Source organism: Micropterus dolomieu, linkage group LG08, assembly GCF_021292245.1.
Source record: "Micropterus dolomieu isolate WLL.071019.BEF.003 ecotype Adirondacks linkage group LG08, ASM2129224v1, whole genome shotgun sequence".
Classification (NCBI taxonomy): Eukaryota; Metazoa; Chordata; class Actinopteri; order Centrarchiformes; family Centrarchidae; genus Micropterus; species Micropterus dolomieu.
The window spans coordinates 15,361,341-15,383,410 of NC_060157.1; the positions used below are offsets into that span (position 1 = coordinate 15,361,341).

Genomic DNA, 22,070 nt, shown 5'->3' on the forward strand with positions numbered 1-22,070 from the left:
CAGTTTAGTTTATAATTCATCCATGTACCCCTCACTTTGGGAAAGAGTAAGCTCACTTATTACTCTACAGTAGGTCATATGCACCAAATGCACACTTATGGAGGAAAAAAGGGGCAAACATTCTTCAGTGTTAGGATGTGTGCAAACATTTTATTTCTTGGTTTGGACGGTGCTGATTTTCATTAAAACCAGGTACAAATGAACATGAAATCAAACATCAGGTGTTGTGCAAATGCGTGCCTTAAGGCATGGTACTATACAGTACAATAAACAAGCATCAACAGTCATATTGCACTAGTGCCCAACAACAATAACAAGGTTAGGACATGTTTGATCTGTCAGCCCCAGCCATTCTGGAATTAACCACTTTTTAGATGCAATGTTTTACAAAAGCTGCTGTACCTAGCTAAAATATATTACACAAGTAAACAAAAAATAAATACTATAGCCTACAATGTGCTGATTCAATGCATTGTTACAACAGTAGAAATAATGTATACAGCCCAAAAAATGTTGATATAAAAATAGACAGATTACATTCAATCCATCTGTAAAGACTATTCCCATTCTAAAAACAAGTATCCCCACTCTAAATAAAAACAAATGTAAGCCACAAGATTTAAATGAGAACAAAATCATGCAACAACTAAACATTCTAAAATTATATATTTAAATACATTTATTCTACCATTAGTAATATTTAACACCTGTGAACCTGAAGCAAATCCTCTTGTATAAGGAAATCAGTTGAGATGGGAAGGTCTTACTTTAGTTCTGTATGACATATTTATATAATGTGTTACCATGGTCCCAAGGAGCCATTGATTGTTCGCAACTATTAAAACTCCAGCAGCTGTACCAAACAACATCTAATCACAGTTACACACCATATCAAGAGCAGGAGAGTACACACTTTAGCCTCTGCGTTCAGTTTAGTATTTTCAATTGTGACAATTCAAGGTTTAAATATTATTACCTTCTCCATCCCATGTTATCTCATGTGTTATTTGGAATGATGGTGAAATGCAGTAAAAGAGTCGAAAAGCAGAAAGGTGGGCCAAATATACTGAGGACCATGCATTGTGTTGTAAGTGGCGGCTTCCTGGTGTGACATCATTACTTTTTTCATGCCTGCCCATTCTTGCAATGAATCAATTGGCTCATCATCCATTTCCATCAGAATTCCATATCCTATATTCAGAGAGCAACACTCTTGAATGCCCCACTCGGCACCTCGCAGACAAAAAAACTAGCTGCCACTCAATGTTATGGAAATACCTTTAAAATCCATTACGCTTTTCTAATTTATTTTTCACATCCACTAAGTATATCTACTGTAAACCCCTTAAGTTTATTGCTTTCTTTAAGTGGATCTGGAATTTGAAGTGATGAACACACCTTGCATCTCTGTGCCCTGCACTGCGTGATATAGACTGCAGATGCTGACTGGTGCAATTAAAAGAACACTACCCACATTGAGGCTGGATGTTATCTGAGGCTGTGAGGGAGGGCATGCCAACATCGTTATGTGAGATGGTGATCCTCTGAAGTTTTCTGTCAGCAAAATATCTATTTAGTGGATCATATCAGATTCCTACAAGGTCATCTCAGACAAAGCTTTTTTTTCCATTAAACAACTGCACTTTGCCATTAACTTGTGTTTAGTGTATTAGTTGATGAGGAGCCTCCTTACTCCCTCACTAACCATCATACAGTGTTACACTTACCCCTTCTTCATTATGTGTGAGTATGGGATGAGGGAAGGGGGTACACTAGGGTATGTTGGACATAGTGAGGGCGGAGGCATCAGCACTACGGGGGTCCTTTACCCCAATGATTAGGTCATTGGTTCTCCGGGTGCCCTCCACCAATGACAAAACATCTACCTTCTGCACCTTGTGACCTTTGGCTTGCAGAAGCTCCATGTCTTCGTCTAGAAACTCAGCTGTAGGAGAGAAAGAGACAGTGGGAGAGAAGAAGATAATCTGAGGTTAGTGGGAAGAACTGACAATGAATAATAATAAACTGAATAAATGTTTACACCGGTTATTCAAATGTAATGTTAATCTGGCAAGGGAAAATAACACTGAGTGGGTTCACACAGCACATGAAGCAATCCTGGTATGTCTATGAGGATTTTTGGTCATGCAGGTCATAGTATATCATGTTTAAAACCAAGCACACATCCAGGAGTACTTCAAGCCAAGATAAGATTATATTAAGATCCAAGACATCCTGATCTGTGCTCTTCACTGGATCACGATGAATGTACCAGAAACTGATACTGTATCTGATTCCTGGAGCCAGCGAGAAAGTGTGATGTTTGCAATATGGGTTGACAGCATTTACAAACATATCATCACTATTTTTGCCACTTCCCACTAAAATTTGCAGAAGATTCATCTTTTCACAGCACAGGAAGTCAGGCCAATGTAAACCCTACACCTGCCACCTTTGTTTTTGATGACAATAGACGCAATTACTGCCACCCTCATCTACTTTGCACAGCATACACAATCTGATAAATATTGGTACAAGGGCACTCTTGGTTTGATCTTTATTTAGATAGCATAATCTGGGTGCAGGCGCATATTTCCCGTTAATATCAGGAAATAACAAATGAAGTCAAAAGGCCAGTAAGCCCAAAGCACAGCAATCATAGTTTTTGGATGGTTATTTCACACAATAGAAGGATCAGTAGGAAAAACTCACAGTCCACCAGGAGGATGTCAGGCTGCAGCTGTGGGTGGAGTCTTCCGTATGCTACACTGTCACTCATATTTTTACGCAAAGACAGAACATTCATCAGCACCTATGAGGGATTACAAAACGGAACAAAAGATGCATAGAACAATAACACATACATTAATAAATTGTTAACACAGGCAGAGTTTTTGATTTTTAATTTGGACAGGAACAAACCAAAAAAACACATTTCTAGAGGGATATATTTCCAAACATATAAGAATCTACAATTAAGCATGAATTTAATTAATTGTTCCAGAAATTTTATCACCTGTGTGATGCCACTGAGAGCTTTCTCTTCATTGGAAGATCCAACAGCTACATATGTGCCACATAACCCAACGGCAGGCCTCACTACTGTGGGCATCAGGAAAGACATGGGCCTCTTCCCAGGCCGGACGCTGTTATGCTACAGAAAAAGAAAACAAAGACCGCGAGGAATAAAAGCAGCTACAGGAAAGCTTTCAATAAGAAATCAATCAATACTGCAATCAACTAAACAAAGACAAAATGAACAATTACTGGATTAGGTGATGAGGACTGTGTTTCATTAGGCCAGGAGAAGTCCAAGATCTGGCTATTCAAGAGGATTCCTGAAGGAGTCACTATCCCGCTGCCGAATGGTTTGTTTAAAGAGCTAAAACAGCCACCAGCAAAAAGAAAACTGGTCTTAGTTTAAAGTTTTCCAGTGATATCAACAGCCACCGCGATTTGCTCAAACAATGTGTAATAGGAGTTCAATTAAAGAATGATGTACCTCATGACTGACACAATGTGATCGTCTGGGCCCATGATCATGACTTGGGCAGCTGCTGCACCTGCCACCAAGGTAAACGATGGAGTGTAATGGTTCACAGGGAAGGTCTGAGAGTCGCTGATAATCTGGCGGAGTAGGGAAGCCTGTGATTTACTTGGAGATGAGAACAACAAAAGGGGAGGGTTAAATGAAAATACCTTCATGAATTAGGATGGATGTATGCATTATATATTTAAAGACGACACAGGGATCTCTACCTCAGCATCTTGGCGACAATCTCTGAGACAGCAGGGTCATACATGGGGTCTCCCAGCCCACTAGCCAGGCCAAGAGCTATTTTTACAGCCTGGGAGAGGAATGCAATACACATTATGTAAAAATCACATGAATTACTGCAATTTATGCTGTATAGTGGCAAAGCCGTTAGTATACTACCTCTGCAATCCAGTGGTAGGTGCTGTTTCTGGGCAACTGGCCAGTAATGTTGTAGCCTTCCAGGATGTTGAGAGCAGTGATCAAGGCAACACCTGCGTGTGGGGCCGAGGCTGTCATCACATGGTGTCCTTCAGAAACAAAAGAAAACACAAGATTGAAAATGTTATCATGAATTTTAGGGGCAAAATAACTTTTGAAGATACTTGCTATCCACCGGACCACCGTGCCGCCCACTGTTTTCCACTGTTTATACATTTTACCACGTCAAAGTGGACATGTCTTTGGTCATTATTAAGTTGAGGGACATACTATATTTACAGGAACACTAGAAGAAACTAGAGAATGCAATTTCTGAAGAACTTGCGGTGGGATTGATTAATGAACAGCTGGGAGTTTCTCCTTCGCACAAAGTTAAGCCAGCAACTCGATACCCTCAATGAGCTGAACCTTTTGAAGTTTGAATGACGTCGTACATTGAATGGTAACAAAGAAAAATAATAATAACGAGAAATGGAGAAGACCATAGATGGCAGTTACCCTGCAATCCCATCTATGATTCAGCTCAAGTGAGTTTTATGCTGATTTATGGGTTATTCCTCTATCAGCTCTGATATAAATACAGGTATTTACCTTGATAGATGATCTCTGCTGGCTGCTGTAAGACTGTGCTGTAGTTTCCAAAGTCATCCTCTGTGAGCACTCCTCCTCTTGCTTGTACCTAGAAATCGCATAGAGAGTTCAAATTTAAAGTGGATGAGGAAATCATTGTCCTGTGCACTATCACTAACAGGGAACTTTAATTGTCAAACTTTTGACCGTGCATGGATACAATGGATTCAATTCTACCAGTACTAAACTCACAAACCTATTCAGTCAAATAATGCCCAGTGAATCTAAATGACAATGTAAGTTGGTTTGACCTGTGGTGTTTGTAGTTAGATCCTGATTTTGTTATGTGTGTCTTTAAAGATTGAGTTACTCTCAATATTGAGGCTAAAATTTAAAATATTTCTCGAAGAGTACAAATGTCACAGACTGGAGTAAAGTAGATTACAGTCTAGTCATGAAGCCTTCCCCATCCCGGCTTTTATGTTTCCTCAGCAATTTTTTCTTTGCTCTTCTTTTTCAACATTATATTTGATTATTGTATTGTTTATACTATTTTGTCACAATGTCGTCACTAAATAGCAGTGATACTCTAGTGGTATGTACATTTACTTTCAGAGGAGACACAAGAACATACAGTCAGTGGCCACTGTATTAGATACACCTATACAATCTACTGCAATTCAATACAACTTTAATTCTACTGTTGCAAAGTTTATAATGTTTAGTTTTTGATATGTTCAGAAACGTGTAAACATCACTATGAACTCAATGCTGAGAGATACAATTCAATTAACACCTCTATAGGTATAGGTAGGTATATAGGTATCGTAAAAAGTCAATTTTATGGCAGAACGGTTGTATTGGATTGCATTAGATGGCACAGGTGTGTAACCAATAAAGTAGCCACTGAGTGTATAATTTATTATATAGTAACATATAATCATTTTATACAAAATATTGAATACATTCTATGCTGATTTATATTTTGAAAACATAATCTGAAATCACAAAAATACCAAAAAATAATAGCTCTGAGCAATAATAATTAACTTAATAATAATAATAAACTAACTAACTTAATCATAATTTTTGCCACAATATGACAGTAATGAATTATTATCTCATCTGATCTAGAATGTAAAAAGCCAAGGTGACGGTACAAAAGGGACTTAGTGTTTGAGTGGTAAAACGGACTTCCCACGGAGATTATGCAGAATTCATGACTACTTATATAATCCTAGTTGGAGACGGGGGAGAGAGAAAAACATTCTTCCTTACTGCTACTGCCATTTCCTGTGTTAAGTTTCCACTGTAGAACTCCGATATCCCCTTAACTGCGACAGCATCCAAGATGGCTGCTAAATCAAGACGTCTGATGGACTGCCCAGGGAGGGGAGCATGGCCGTTGGGGAGGAACAAATCCCGAAATGCAGCCGACATATTTTGGTCCTTAACTATAGCCAGAGCTTCAGCTAAGGAGAGAGAGGAAGGGCAGATTGAGTACATGCCTTATCTTCATATATGACTTCACCTTTTGTTATTCGGGAACAACACTGAAGCCGGACGATAAAGCTGGCGTTTTATTAGCCACTGGAGCTGTGTATTTAGTGAAGGTGACTACCCACAGTGATTTGTACAGCATTAAACTATACTTACCTAGGTCATGAGTAACATTAAATCCATTTCTGGCCACATCTGCTGCCATAGTAACCACATCCTCCCACGGCATTCTGGGGAATTCAAAAGTCATGAAAGATTTGCTTACAAATGTTTAAAACCATATATACATACACTCTGAACTGGATTATTGTGCAAAAAATGACATACCACAATATTTTAGCACAATGCTTAATCTCCATGCATGGATGAAGTTACTTAGTTCTGTAACCTCATCCTCTTATCAGCATCAGTATCATGATAATTACACAGCATCAGGGTAATTGCGGCCCTACACTCTGGCTTTTACAACAGCTGGTGATACTTCCACTATGAGAAATCATTCCGTTAGCCCTGAACTCTGCCACATGCTCTGTCAAAGTCAACATTATTAAAATAAATAGTCTAAACGACTACAGTATTCACGACATGGTAAGATGGGGAAAGACCGAACAAATAAAAACAGCATTACATAATAGTTACTGTACCTGCCATAGAGCTGGTGTGCCTGATGCATCCCACTTAGCATGCCTGGTACTCCCACCAGCCGGCCGGGCTGAAAAGCAATAGCAAGAACACGGTGCACACATTAACCCCAGAGCTAAACAATAAGACTATCTTCTGTTCTCATCCTCAAAATCTCACTGCTAAAATTGGACACACCAGAAAAAGTGCCTTACATTTTGACTAAGGTTCTTCTGAAGCATCTCCTCATAAATGGCCGATGGTGCCGTCTCTCTGAAGTCGATGACCCTCGTCTCATTCTTACGGATGTCATGCACCAACATAACTCCACCACTAAACATCAACAGAACACAAAGTCAGCTTCAGATTCTTATTCAGCCAACTCTGAGAACCCTAAGCGGCAGCCCTGTTTGGAAGAGATTAAAATGTTCACTCACCCTCCAATACCAGAGGTGTGAGGGTTGACAATGCCCAAACAGAGGGCAGCAGTGATGGCAGCGTCAACACTGGACCCCTGTTTCATCAGAACTTCAAAACCAAGAGATGTACACTGGGCCACATCTGTCACCACTGCCCCTTGGTTAAAGACCTTGAATGAAACAGGAGAACAAAGCCGGAGGGCGGAGATTGTTATTAAGCCTTTGAACCACCTTGGACTCCAAGAGGAACATGTAGAATCACTCATAATCCCCTGTAATTATTTTTTTAAAAGCAACACTATTGCAACATGGTTACAAAAGTGTAAATGCAGGTAACACAAACATAACCGTACCTGTGGGTCTCCAAAGTAGATCTGCATGATGAGAGCTACAGTGACTCCAGTGGCGAAGGTGAGACAGGCTGTGATGATGACTGTCAGTCCATCTCGCTGGCAAGCACAGTCTTCTGTGAAGGGGTCTCTGTTGGTCTCCTGCAGGGATGCGATATCATGACTGGCCAGGTCCGAAGCTGAGGAGGGGAGACGCTGGAGGCGAGCCGACTTCAGAAACAGATCTGGGTCTGGACGCGCAACACAGTAAAATGAATGTCTTTGGGATTTTGGACTGTTGGTCAGACAAAACAAGGCACTTGAGAATACCACATTGGGCTCTGGGAAATTGTGACAGCCATTTTTCACCATTTCTAGATATTTTATAGACTAAACAATTATTCAAGATAATAATCAGCCAATTAAATGATAATGAAAATAATTATTTGTTGTTTAAATTGAACCTTTTGAAAAACAACTCTTGGAGTTTTGACTGAAAAACAATGCTGCATGAATCAACATCCAAACCTAAGCACACTCAATTATAGCGTTTGTGGAAGGTATATTTTGTAGTTATTGTGTCTGACCTGACTGACTCACCTGTTTCTTGCTCACTCAGGACATTGTCATCATCTTTGCGGGATCTTAAGGTGTTTTCCCCAGACAACATGTCGTCCTCGGGCAGCCTGGGGAAGCTGGTGATGCTCATGTAGTCCACCGGAGAGTACGCACTCCCCAAGGTTGTCTCCGGATTGGGATCTTTATCCGCCACACATCCAGTTGGGTACCCTGCCACAATTTCAGGAGCAGGGCTGTGCATGGCTGCTGCTGATCCTGCAGTCACACAGTTAACCTATTATTTATGTTTAGGGTGTGAGGGAGTTAGGCCACATCTGTTTATTGTTTGGGATGACCAGCTATTGTTATCCAGCTTAAAAAGCACTGTACTAAATTTATGGACCTCTAGTGTTGCTGTAGTGGTGATTACATCTATTGATGGGATCTTTAATATCCCATAATATCACAATTCTCCTACAGGGATTTGTAGTTTTATTTTCTTTTACGACATAAGCATCCCTGCTACAAGATGAATGCAGTTTCTAGCCTACTTCTTATTGAAAATCTTTGATAGGCAAAGGCACGGGGTGTGTAAAGCTCCGATGATGATGCATTTTCCCATCATGTACGGCGCCACCTGCAAAAGACAACAACTCATGCAGCTCAACTAGTTATCGACAAGGAATTTCCTTAGATGTCCTTGAGTTGTAGCCTGTTTACCTTGCAAAGTCATAATGTTACACTCATTAGTTAGACACACAGAGCGTGCCGTAAATAATAACATGCGACAATATGTCTGCCTCTGCCAATGGCGCAGAAAAGCGGCTAACTAAATTAACGTCCTATTCTATTTTAAAACAACACAATTTTTACCTTTTACAACACAAACACAAAGCCGACCCCCCGAAGCGCTATATCCTGATGGTGCTGTTTATTCGCCGCGCTGTCACAAGCTAACACATCTTTCTGTTGACTCAGTAACAAACCTGCGGCGGCAGAGAGCTCACGGCGAGGCTGTTGTCACTTACCGTGGTCGTAACTTGCGTGTAGTCAAGTAAAAAATCATCCATGTAGGTGATATTTGGGATTTTTGAACACGGCAGGTGAGGTGAGCATAGCTCTCCGTCACCAAGACTACAAGAGCTCCTAAATCACTTCGCCACACCGCAGCGATGTAAGCGTCACGTTACAGCCCAGCATACAACCGGTAAGACTTGTCAGTGAAATAGCTAGCTGTAATTTAAGCTCAGATTTTATTGAATAGGCCTTCGACTGTGACTTGATTTGAATACCAAAAGGCAACCTGGAATAATTGGAATGTATGGCTGGTGAGGAAATGTTCTTAAATTACACATATCACGTAAGAAACATGGCCGATGGCCGTGCCATTGGCGAGACATCAATATCAGACTTACTTCTTAGAGAGCCGCTACGTCTCAACGCCGCACAGCTGACGACCGAATCCCATTTTCAGCACAGGTGCTTGAAGCCAGTTCCCATCCAATGTTATGACAGTGGCCAATTGGAAAACTCTCCCAGGACAGGACACAAACCCGTCAAGTCTTTATGGTTGAGTAGCCTGCTTAATGACTGGTGAAGCGGATAGACAGGTTTTAGCAGGTCTACAGCATACCTGCTCCAATTACCATTTGTCCCTCCCATAAAGCCTCATTCTTTTGTTGTTTTTTGTTTCTTCTACCGCCTATATATGAGTCTCGGTTAACAGTGTACAATCATGTGACTCCTCAACAGCAAATAGTTGCAGGCTACTCTTGTCAATTCACAGATAGGACAAAGGTCAGCTTGACACTAAATTATGTTGCTCAGCGTCTGCATCCCCTGCTGGAAAAAAACAGCTGGGTGTTGAAAAATAGGCTACTGGGAACACATTTTCTTTTTACCTGACATTGGTGAGAAAGGAGGAAAAGAAACAAAAGAAAAGAAAAAAAGAAATTGGGGAAACAGGACAGGTTTTCAGCAGCAGCGGGGTACCTGTGGTGATCTTCTACTACATCTATCTACATTTTTCATTAACACACACTTGTAGTTAGGCCACCAGCCATCTGTCACCACACACCACAATGGATTATCCTTATTCTACATTAGGCCCCCTTACAACAGCATCGTACACATCTTGTCATAATTTGCTTGCTTTTAATTCCTCCCTTGTTCCAGCGTCCAGTCTAGGGCACTAAAGCTAGGGCACTAAAGTTGGGCATGACAGCACCCCACCCATATCAAGTCCAAGCACTATATTTACACTCCATTACCACACCCATCTGTTAAGCCTTTTTTGCATACTGTAAACTTCCGCCTGCAATCATACCTTCATCTGCAAGGTTGTCCTACTTCACTCCATCTAACTTTCTCTTTTACTTATCTAACATACTTTTTACTCCACTACATTTATTTGACAGCTACAGTTACTAGTTACTATGACCAGTTTATGAAAGATTATACACCGTTAAAGATTTAACAACCCAAATGCAAGTAAACTAGTTAAAATTCTCTCCCTCTTGACTAGCTATATTGTTAAAATGCTGCTTAATCCATCTGTAATAATCATAGACTGTATATAAAAAGGTAATAATTATCAAAAATCACTGACAGGTGCCATTCTGCTGCATAATTGGTATTTTTACTTGTGATACATTTAGCGGATAATATTTCCATACTAATACTTAGGATGTCTGTGAAGGTTCTCAGTCATCCAGCTCATAGTTATCTATGCCTGAAGAAGTCTCTTGGATGAGGGACTTCTAGTATCTTCAACCAAGTCCAGTTGCCCTTGACTTTAACCTTCCTTGGATACTAATACTTAAGTACAGTTTGGTATGCAAGACTTCTATGTGTATGAGTGTTTTTACATGGCACGCCTACTTTCGCCTAAGTATTGGATCTAAATACTAAACACCTTCTTTGCTCTAATCCCATTCCCTCCTGCTCTCCCACATGAAAATAATGACACAAGATTCAGGTGTTAACCTGAGTATTTATTGTTGTTGGGTTTTTTTTGGCGGGTACCTTTGTTTCTGAATGGATGCTGGAAAACCCCATCAGGTGACTTTTGCATAGGTCTTGCTTGTCAGTGGACGACCGTCCACTTTGGGGATGGAAAAATCAGCACATCACAAAAACCATGCAGAAATAGTGAAAGGCACAATCACCATACTGTAGATATCAGATACACCAAATTTTATATGTCTATATATTTCATTTTTATGGGGGGGAGGGGTTTACTAATTAAGATGTAACATGGGTGAAACCCCAAATGTTTTTAAGCTGCCATCATTTCAGGGCACAACATTAAACATATTAAACTCCCCAGACATTCAACACCTTTCATTTAAAATATTCCATTGGTGAACTGTTCTAATAACTATATGGGAAAATACAAGCATATTCTATTGTATTTTTACAATACATTTAATTCATTTTTTTATAATATATAAAGTATCTTTCTCCTGCCTCATCATTTCCCTGTCCACATCATGTAGGCTCGACACACTTGGTGACCACTCCCTCTCACCATAGTTTGATGACTTTCACTCTTAAACCACACCTTTCAATAAACACACACAATGTACTGGGAACACATTTCCTTTTTAACCTGACACTGGTGAGAAAGAAGAAAAGAGCCAAAAGAAAGGAAAAATGAGGGAAAACAGGACAGGTTTGCAGCAGCAGAGGGGTATCTGTGGTGATCTTTAAATTTTTTATTCACACACACACCTGTGATCTCTCATTATTACCCTGTTTTCATTCTGTATGTAGAACAGGCGAACAAAATGTATAGTTAGTAGTTAGAATAGTAAGACCCCTGGGGAGTGCGGAAGCCAAAATAGAGATCACTGTGTGTATAATGTTTGTGTGTGTGTGTGTGAGAGAGACTCATCATCACCTCAGATCCATCTCCTGCACCATTCAGAGGAATCAACAGAATACATCAATAGTCATCTTTAAACAGAAAAAATCTCATATTCATAATTATATCATAAATTAACATATATTAACATATTTTGAATAAAACAGAGTCATTTATAGGATTATTGGCAGAAATAAAAACTGTTGTGGTATGATTCAAGGGGAAATAATGTATCTTACTTGATACAGACATAGCTGATCTAAATCAGACAAGACATGTCCATTTTCCAAACAATCTGAAATGAATCCCCATACTTTCATCCTGTCCTTTGAACACACCAGTACACATTGTATTGAAACCATCTCATAGTACTGTATCCTCACCAGCATCCATTCAGCTAGTGCTGTGCTAATGGACCCTCTGGAGGGCAGTGCTTGCCTATGGCAGTCAACTCTGAGTCTAGTGCTGGCTTTATGGTGCATCTCAAAGAGATGAAACCGAAGATGGGGCAAAGACACCACTTTTGGCCACGGAAATGCCCTCGTGATTTGATAATGAGCACAGATGTGAGGCAGAGAGAGGATTCTCATTAGTACCATTGGACACAACGTTGTGGACTCAAGTCCTGAGAGGCTTTGACATCTAACGGAAGGTTGTAAATTGTTTTGTAATATTTACAAGACAAATAAATGATCGCTATTCATGTCTTTTTAAAGAGTTTCTAGCATTTAACATGTCAGTACACCTTCGCACCCACAATTTGAATCAAAAGAAAAAGAAAAACAATATATCACAAAAGAAAAACAAGCACACAGCACGCCGCTAAAACTCTGACAAAATGTATGACAGTGCAAACTTACATCCATGTCTCAAATAATTTACAAACATTAGTATACACTTCAGCACCATTGTTTACTATTGTTGTTGAATACATATCAGTATGCTAGATCTTTAAGTGGACATTGTTAGATAATGACATAAGCAAGATGATAGTTTTGAATGTATTCTAAGGGGAAGATGGGTGTCATTAGGCTTTGAGGAGACGGTTCTCCTCTTTTCTCCTAACAGTGGCCTCCTGGGCAGTCGGTGACTTTTCAATGAAAGCGATCGTTCTTTCTTTTTGGTGTTCACATGGAAAACGTAAGATCACAGCACACACTGTGGATGGAAATGGCCGATGTGTGCCGGGCTCATTACTTTAGTTCACAGACCACACATTTAATGATCGTTATGCTGCGTGCGATCCACAGGGAGCAATTTTTTTGCTGGCTTTAAAAGCCAGAGGTGTACTTTCTCTTTTTCTGACAGGAACAAACTTTCTTTTCTTTCTTTTTTTGGTGGAGCCACACAGAAAGAGAGAGACTGTAAAATAATATTACAATTTACAAGACAAAATGAGGAGAAAACAATGTAACAAAACAAAATAAAGAGTTGCCATCAATTATACCGCTCTGCACTTACTATAACCTGCCATACCCTGTAACCCAAAGGCAAGCCCTGCATCTTTTAACCTCCACTCCATTTATCCTGCTCATCAATATTTCTATATATATATTTATTATGGGTGCCCATTACACAAATTTTCATATTCAAGGTACCTCAGAAAAACACATGAAATATGTAAAACAAATGCTCTCTTAAAATTTGCGCACAGGCTGCTTAGAGGGTTACATAACACCCTCTTATGACCATTTCATGTTAACCACATTCCTTTTAAAACTATCACTTTCTAATACATCATCTTTTACTCTTTAGTCTGTTTTGCTCATACTCTCACCATCTTCTACTTGCTCTCACCCATCACAAAGTGAGAGGGGAGAAATATCAACGAAACATTTGTTTCCTATGATGAGACAACGTTGCCCTCTTTTACTTTGTTGGCAGGCCAAACAGGAGAGAAACAAATGTCTAGTGAATTTCCTCTCACTCTCGTCACACACAGTATATCCATCCACTTTTTCTGAATAAAAAATAAACTAATCAGCTGGGTAATACTCCAAAGAAATGATTAGTTGTTTTCTCTGCAAAGTTACTAAGGCTTAACTTGTCTCTGTTTTGCATTGTTTCCACCAGAAAAGTCGTAAAGTACACCCAGTCATTTAAGTTTAGAATCGTTATCTCCAAATTTTAAAAAAGTATTTTAGGTATTTAAAGGTTGAATTAAATAAAAAGAAACATGCCTAAAGGAACACTGAAAGAAAAGAGATCATTTTTACTAAGATAAGAGAAAAAATTAATAGAGCTAAACTTTTTGTTGTTATTCAGACCTTATCGTTACTAAGTATAACCTTTAAACATATTTTGAAGACTTTTTTTTGTTGTTTGGATACTGCAATGGACAATATGTATAGTAAAGGTCTACACAGATCTACTCAGAGGGCTGGGTTCATAACAGCAGAATTGGGGCATAAAACTACCAGGTCAGTTTGTGACTAAACCAAAACGAAAAGGCTACTGGTCTACTGGTATCTAAGGGTAATATGATATAATATGCAGAAATGAAATCAAATACGCAGTGGGTGAATACATTTAATGATGTGTGACTTGGAGCTGACTATGCACAACTAATGCCCTCAGAGTAAACGATGCCCCGCAGTTGCTGAGGAGTTTAGTGGCAGATGTTGCGCTTGCTGGGCTGGTGAAGGAAGGTGTTTCTGGCGTGGCGGGGGACCTGCTCCCTGGTGCGGTTTTGGCGTTGGATGCGGTTGCGGCCCAGATGGCGCCGCTCAATGCGAGCTTTGCTACGCTGGACCCTGGCCACTTGGGTGACCTTGGCCAAAGTGCCCGCCTGGGCTGCTGCTCCACGGGTCACCCTGGTGGGCATAGTGCCGTGGATGGCGGTGGCAGTGGCAGCACCTGGTTCAGCCACTCTGCTGCATGGGGAGAGAACAAATGTGAGAAAAGGTGTGACTGTTGGCTTGCTGATGCTGAAAAAGCAGGTGAAGGTCAAGGGCAGCTAGCAGAAATGGTGCTATTTCTCACCTCACGCTGCTCGCTAGGCTGACAATGCTTTCCTCTCCCACTACAGACAGGTTGCTGTTGGAGACCATGGAAAAGTTGCTTGAGGAGACATACACAGACATGCTGGGGTGCTCGATGAGCAGGTCCTCCATCGGGCTGGCCTCCGCAGTGGCTCCTTCTGCAGTGAAACAGGGGGGAGGGGTGACAAACCAGCTCTCATCCATGCAGCCTCTCTCTGGGCCTGCCCTACTGCTACCCCCACTGCCCCCACACTCACTTCCAGAGCCAGGGGACATTGACGGGGTGGAAGAAGGCGTGGATAGTCTGGCCCGTCTTGGCTGGGTCACGGGTGTAGCGGCACCCATGTCTGACGGGCTAGCGCTTGGACAAGACAAGGGGTCTGATGATGCTGCAGCACCTCGTGCCCGACCTTTATGCGTCCTACGGCGCTTATGAGGCACGTGGGGAACAGGGGCTGGGCATTCAGTCCTTGTATGTGTATCTTGATGATTTGATTGGTTACTATCAGGAAATAATTGTGCAGTCAGCGGGGCTCCCGTCTCGTCCTCTGCCTGCATCATGCATTCAGAGTCTTCTGAGCACATGGCAGCGATGAGATCAGGGATGAGACGGCCAATAAAGACCGATGTTTAAGGTTGGAGGTTGCAAAAATTATGCAAATGTGGTTTATTTTTCAAAAAAGCCATGCGGGATGAAAGGGGCAATTTTTCAGGGATCACATACGCACGCGCACGCATACCAGTATGGGGAATGTAAAGGTTTTTAAAAAAATTGGAGGAGGGGAAGAAGAGGTAAGGAAACACAAAACATAAAAGAGTCACATCATTAGTTGTGTTGACCCTCTAAGGTTTTGATTATGTCAGTGACATAATGTTCGTCTCGACTCTACTGCGAGGTACTTTTATGTTGCTTTTGATGTTTGGTTGGCTTCTGAACAGGCACCGAAGCAAATTGACAAACTCACTAATTGCCTTTGTCATGATTGAGATCATAAACAAAGAGGAAGGAGATGTATGTTCACACAGAATAATGTGTTTCCATCATTTGACAGACAACACTTTTGGTGTGGCAGCCATATGGGTGACCATCAGCATGACTCCTCACCTCACCCCATCATCTTCCCATCAATACTTCACTACACTTCAAATGTTAGTCAGTATTATAGACATGCAAGAGTGAACAGAAGTATTTCTCAGCTAGCTTAATCTTTGAACATAAAACACAATTTGACTAGCTCCCAATGGCTGTAAAATGTCACACTGAAATATCCAGGCCACCACTGCTCTTGAGACTCACCAGGCAGGTTGACGAGCATCCATCCCTCCTCGTCGGCCTCCGTCACACAGGGGTTGGGTCCCTTCAGCTCAGCTGCCACCTCTTCCACCTCCCCAAACAACAGGTTGCTCAGACGCTGAAACATGACTGCTTGTGTCAAGTGTTGATGACTTGGGTGCTTTTTGTCGTCCACAAAGAAAAAGCTGTAGCTGCCTTTTTGAGTTCTTAGTTGAGTTTACTTATCGCTTGCTGCTTGTTGTTGTTTTGTTTTTTTTCAATTGAAGCCCTTTGCTGGATCTTGGTTTTGACAAACAGGAGTGGACAGGCTTCTGTAGTGCAAATGTAAGGTTTCACTTGGTTTGGAGCAAAGGCCTGGAGAGAAAGAGAGAGAGAGAGAGAGAGAGAGAGAGAAAAGAGGGTGGTTAGGTTATGAGGTGCCTCACTGTCAACACATTTTCTTATTAAAGACATCTAAAAAAAGAAGTCACATTTGGGTTAGTTTGCTACTGCTTAGTCAGGGTGCATTAGATAAGCACAATAAGTGAGCAATGTGCGTGGTAAGAGCTTTCTCTGGTATATTTCAAGTCACATTACAACAGGTTGGAAATGTTTTTTGCGCCCAAACCTCAAAGCATTTTGACCTGGCCTGTAATGACATGTTGACACAAACACTGTGTAATTAAAAGCAGAATCTGCTTATATTAAAGTTTCCACACTAACACTGCTGGTTAGATTGCATATTAGATTCTCAAATTCAGCTTCCAGTTACCAATTCTGTGCACAGAGTTTTTTTTAAATTTCTATCTTGTGGCTGTTATCCTGCATGTAATGATTTTTTGGCCACTTGGGGGTAGTACAACAAGCTGTTTACACATCCATGAGAGAATATTATCATTCATTTGTGTTGTTTTTTTCTGGCCAACTGAACAATATACTGTAAGTGCAATAATTTAGTTTTGAGCAAATTTTAATGTTAAAATATTGTTTATAACAGCTTTAATGCTGGATAACTGCATTTTTGTACTTAATTCAATGGGATTTGAATGGGTCAAACACAACAGACAGGAGAATGTACAGCAGATCCTCAAATGAAGTGAAATAAATTATGAATCATGAAATTTCAACAGTATAGCCTGTATATCAAATAGTATATTACTTAAACTTTCATATAATGGTGACCTACACTGCAGAAAAACATTGACAAAGGAACATCGGGCTGTAAAAAATTGTTTTCATAAAAAATTAATGAAATCAGTAAGAAAGAAGCTGGTAAACAATGGCTGCACTCGCCTCCCCCGTGCAATTTAGATAATCAATCAGCACAGTCTCCGGACAGATGGACAGGCGAGGTGGAAGGAGGTGATACAATGAGCCAAACTCTCACAAAGTCAAACAAAGTGAGTGTGCACAATGTTGAAATGCAAAGAAAGACAGACATTAGGACGGAAGGCACGGAGGCAAAGGACAAGTGCCTGACCTAAATGTGAACACGATGATGTAATGTTGAACAGATGTGTGAACAGCCATCACTTACAAGATAAACCCCTACATGTTCAAAGGCTGAGTTTTATTTACTTAAACTGCGTGAGTGCAGACGAAGGAATGACTGACCAGATCAGAGAGTGCAAACCTCTGCCAATACCTGCTGACATACTCAAAGACAGTTTTCTCCCTGTATGCTTTTTTCATATATTAGTTTATTTGTAGCCTATACTAGTTTTAAAGTTGTAGTGGTTTAAATTCCAGATCATAACATATTTCAGTCCACAATCTTTTTAACAGCCTGGTGTGTTTTTTAATTCTCCAAATCCAATATGTGCTGCTGACATTCAACTTTAGGGGAAAGTGGAAAGATTGATGTAGAGAGCAAAGAGACATGGAAGAAGCTATGCATGAATGCTTGTTGGGAAGCTGACATTTTCTGACCTTATTTGGAGAATCACAATGGCCACCAGGAACAAAAACACCCTAATTGCAACCATACAGTACATATTCCTGAGATTTCTTATGTGTCAGATAGAATAGCCAAATAATCATTTTAACAAATACAGTCACTGTCAGAGACACCATTTACATGGATGTATGCTTTAAGAAACGAGATAAATGGGCATAAAATGGTAATGGAAATGGTAAAAGCCTATTTCCAAAAAGATCATTATGGGCCTCTGAGATAGAAGCTCTCAGATGTATTTTTTTTAAAATACTCTGGTTTGTATGCGATCATTTTGACTCACTTTCTAGGTCATGTGTTAAAAATCCTATCCGGTGAGTAAAATAAAAAAGCCCCAATATTTGTCATATTTTGGGGAATTTTGCAGAGGGAAATCCAAAACCTATGAGCTCAGTTTGGACTGAGGTGCTGTAGTCCATCCTCAACAATGAGTTTGTTTCAATGCATTCCTGGACTAATAAAAACTTAAGTCATGAGACCATGACAACTAAATCCAGATAAACAGGGCTGCTTTGCATAAGGTGCAGCACAAAACACATACGCTCAACGTAGACATAGATAAAACCTATTTTATCAGTTTGGTGGCAGTACCAGCTTATCCAGGGCTATCGTGCTGGTGTAAATATAGCAACTGATACTGCCAATAGAACACAAATAAGCACCACTGATATGGCTTACATCCTGAAGGAGATCATTCCTGAATACATGGTATATGTTGTGTAGAAGCATTATCTAACTACTGCCATCTATTGACATTGATAAAAAGCAAAGGAAGAGATGTAGAGCATATAATTAAGACATTGTTAGCATGTTAATAAGTCTGGCTGTCTTGTTTTGTCTCCTCTGTCATGGTCAGTCCTATAGCCTTTTTTCTTTTTAACAGTCCCCTATTTATTCTTATTAGTGTGGATTGCAGCTAAAATAACTAGCCTATACTGTGGCATCAATTATCAGTGGATGTGTACGGAACTAGCTTGTGGTTATTAATTATGTTGTAAATATTAATTTGATAAGACAGGTCCTTTTATTCTATTTCTACGATGCCCTTTAACATCTGTCCAGGGACAACAGGTGAAAATTAGCCCTCTAGGCAAACTCTGGCTTCAATAAGCATTTTCCCTTTCAAATAAACTAATACATTAAAATGTAACAAGTAAGCAAGGGGAGGAAAATATATCTTATCAAGACTAAAATTTTAAATAGGTTACATGAAGATAGGGCACAGACATGCTACAGCAGAGAGATGCTGCCTCGTTCTTACATGATCATTAGGAGCACTGCCTTATTTTGTGTTTTTGCTCCACCCTATAAATATAATTTTACAGGCACAGCTGCCCATCCTAAAATATCAAAAAAGGACCTTGAATTATGGATCTTTCTTTTGACATTGGTCTGTTTTAAAAAGTAGGAGGAGTGCTGCAGGGTGGGAGGGGACTCTCACGAAATAAAAACAAGACCCCTGTGACGTCTCGAGCACGTCACTGACGCTGACGGAGAGGCTCCTCCAGCTTATTTGGCGACCGGAGGATAGGAAAAAAAGAGGTCTGAGTAGCAAATATAGCGAAAATGTAAGATATTGTGACCGCGTATATGCGACCTTTATTTCCTTTTTATTTCTTGTCTGCCTTTTGCCATACTATACGGAAAACAATCCATATGTGAATGGCTGCTATTGTCGACGGTTGTCGTCTAAAGTTAAAACCCATCGTTATGAAAAAAAAGAAAGCAACATGTTTCGGCTACATTTTAATACACAAAGCTACCCTTAAATAAAACATCGTCCTCGGCCTCAGATTGTCGACAGCCGACCGGCCGAGAGGAGACTTTCTGTAGGGTATCCAGGTTAAACATGAATTATCCGTATAAGCTCTTACAGCTGAAGGGTCAAAGCAATGACAGTTGTGGCTCAGCGACACTGCACGAAAGACTGGATCGACTGGATAGGCTATTGACAATACAACGAAGCTGGTATTTCAGAGAACAACATAAGTGGATGTAGGCTATTTGCAGAAAAACCTTAGCCGACAAGGTCCGCCTCCCAGAAAAAAACCCATCAACATTCGCCATCGACTTGACTCCACATCAGCATTTGGTGCAATTCACTAAACAACGGCTGCTGGCGTCCTGTAAGATATACACGTACGTGGGCTGGTGTAATTTTTCGGGATATAGGACGTCGAATCGACCTAATTAAGCGGGTTGAGTTGCTATACTGCTATTTATGACCTAATAATAGGTCATTGCGAATTATAACATACAGCAGTCAAATAGTCGGTGACAGACAAAGCTTCTACATGGTTTATGATTTGATGATGGATGATGGCCTATCTGGTGGATAATTTCTGCAGATAGCCTGAGCATATGAGGAATACAGCCGTTTCACTGGCAGAGACAAATGTAGCATGATACCTTTTGAGAGCACATATAGCCGGGACACAAAACACACCAAGGATCAGGTTTTAAGCAAAGTAAAGAATAGCTTACCTGCCTCTGCAATGTTATTCAAGTTGTAAACGAGATCTCACACACAGTAGAAACGACAACAATTCTTAAAGCATAGCTTTAGATAGTCTTTAAGTGAGGTAGTTAAAACACCATAATACAAAAATAAAAGGCTTTCTTCTCAGAAGAAGGGCTTCGTGTAAAAATGTTACACTGATGTTTCAGATCATAACATCTGCAGCTGTTTCCTCCTTTCCTCTTTTTTTCCGCTGCAGATTTTCCTTCTGTTTATTGCTGCCTCCAGCTGATCCTCGGATCAGAATGTAGGAACGTACAAAACAGCTGATTGTGAGATCACAACACACTCGGCCACGCCCCTGACCCGGCCCACACCAAACAAACCAGCCAATCAGAATATTACACAAGCCTCAAGCCGGGCCTCTAGGTAATAGGGTGGGGGGCTGGGCGAGAGAGGGCTGTCAACCTGCGCCCAGATGGAAAGGGTGACTTCACGCCCAGAGACTGATCCGCGATCAGCTTGTACTTTCACCATCCCTGCTGTTTGAGGTCAGGGCTGGGGGATGGTAAACTGATTCCGAGTCTGTGCTCACGTAGCTCCAAAGACTGGCCTTCTGTAACAAGGAAAGGATGAAAATCTGTTGACAGCAAATTGATTAAATTGTCAACTGTTTAATTAAATACATACACCCACAGAAAGAAGAACAAAGAGCCGAAGCTGCTGCAACTAACCTGTTAGGCCTGTATCAACTCATGAACAGACTGCACCACAGACAGAACATAGCCTATTTATCTTTGTGTTATATATGTCACTCAGTGGATACTCATTTTGAAATATAAACATGCATCATTTCATTTAAGTGCTTATTTTTCATTAGGTGCTGAATATTGTACAACATAAAAAGGTAATCTTATCTCTTTTACATGATTTCACCTCCTTATAAAATGTATCATTTTGCTGAAACAAATGACAATACCAACCTTAAATAATCTAATTATTAGTCATATTCTCACTTCACAAACCAGATTAGTTAAAGTGAATTTGTAAATAGAACTCCCTCCCCTCCTCCTCAACATCCATCTTTTTAATTCTGGCTTGGTGGGGAGGACCTCCACGTGCCACTCAACCTATACCAGCCAATCAGCCGTGCTCTTTCTGAATGCAGCATTTGAGTAGCCAATGAGCTGTGGAGAGGTTTTGAAAACCCCTGGTGGTCACGTTTACGCTCTGCAGTCTGTGGAGCTTTCAGAATACCCACTGCCTTGATTACTGCAGATTGTGCCAACTGGTGACTCTGTGTGTGTTTTTGTTTCACATGTAATTATCTGCCACATTGTTCTTTCCCTGCAATTAATTGTATTATTTTTCTCTCTTCTTTTATTATTCTTATATAACTTGCATTTGTTTATTCCTTATTTATATATTTCTACATTTATTTATGTCAACTGTATGTTTGTCTACACGTAGCACCTTATCATCAAAGCAAATTCCTCGTATGTGTAAAATACTACTTGGCAATAAAGCTCCTTCTGACTCTGATTCTGATTCCGTTAATGCACATAT

General features: G+C 40.4%; 2 protein-coding genes and 1 long non-coding RNA gene across 8 annotated transcripts; 1 reads left to right on the forward strand and 2 right to left on the reverse strand.

The window, feature by feature from the left end:
- Window positions 1-130: 130 nt before the first annotated feature.
- Window positions 131-9,605, reverse strand: LOC123974859 (glutathione hydrolase 7). 4 transcript variants are annotated; one of them, XM_046055823.1, is made up of 17 exons: window positions 9,002-9,182; window positions 8,525-8,610; window positions 8,016-8,249; window positions 7,440-7,666; window positions 7,105-7,256; window positions 6,883-7,000; window positions 6,691-6,758; window positions 6,203-6,276; window positions 5,825-6,018; window positions 4,568-4,655; window positions 3,938-4,065; window positions 3,760-3,848; window positions 3,503-3,655; window positions 3,268-3,382; window positions 3,017-3,154; window positions 2,713-2,812; window positions 131-1,945 (listed from the first exon to the last, which is right to left on the reverse strand). In XM_046055823.1, exons 3-17 carry the CDS (start codon window positions 8,233-8,235, stop codon window positions 1,773-1,775), a joined length of 2,037 nt encoding a protein of 678 aa, XP_045911779.1. In that variant the 5' UTR covers window positions 8,236-8,249; window positions 8,525-8,610; window positions 9,002-9,182; the 3' UTR covers window positions 131-1,772. The 4 variants fall into 4 exon arrangements, with proteins under 4 accessions (XP_045911779.1, XP_045911778.1, XP_045911777.1 ...); XM_046055822.1 differs by lacking the exons at window positions 8,525-8,610; window positions 9,002-9,182 and adding an exon at window positions 9,389-9,605; XM_046055821.1 differs by lacking the exon at window positions 8,525-8,610.
- On the forward strand, window positions 8,875-17,219 carry LOC123974861. Its single transcript, XR_006825954.1, has 2 exons — window positions 8,875-9,180; window positions 14,867-17,219. It is a non-coding gene; the product is annotated as an uncharacterized LOC123974861 (long non-coding RNA).
- LOC123974860 (tumor protein p53-inducible nuclear protein 2) lies at window positions 10,946-20,796 on the reverse strand. 3 transcript variants are annotated; one of them, XM_046055826.1, is made up of 4 exons: window positions 20,531-20,796; window positions 16,117-16,467; window positions 14,821-14,977; window positions 10,946-14,711 (listed from the first exon to the last, which is right to left on the reverse strand). In XM_046055826.1, the coding sequence occupies exons 2-4, from the start codon at window positions 16,238-16,240 to the stop codon at window positions 14,447-14,449; spliced, it is 546 nt and encodes a 181-aa protein (XP_045911782.1). In that variant the 5' UTR covers window positions 16,241-16,467; window positions 20,531-20,796; the 3' UTR covers window positions 10,946-14,446. The 3 variants fall into 3 exon arrangements, with proteins under 3 accessions (XP_045911782.1, XP_045911781.1, XP_045911780.1); XM_046055825.1 differs by having other exon boundaries at window positions 14,821-15,391; XM_046055824.1 differs by having other exon boundaries at window positions 14,821-15,394.
- Between the last annotated feature and the right edge of the window lie 1,274 nt (window positions 20,797-22,070).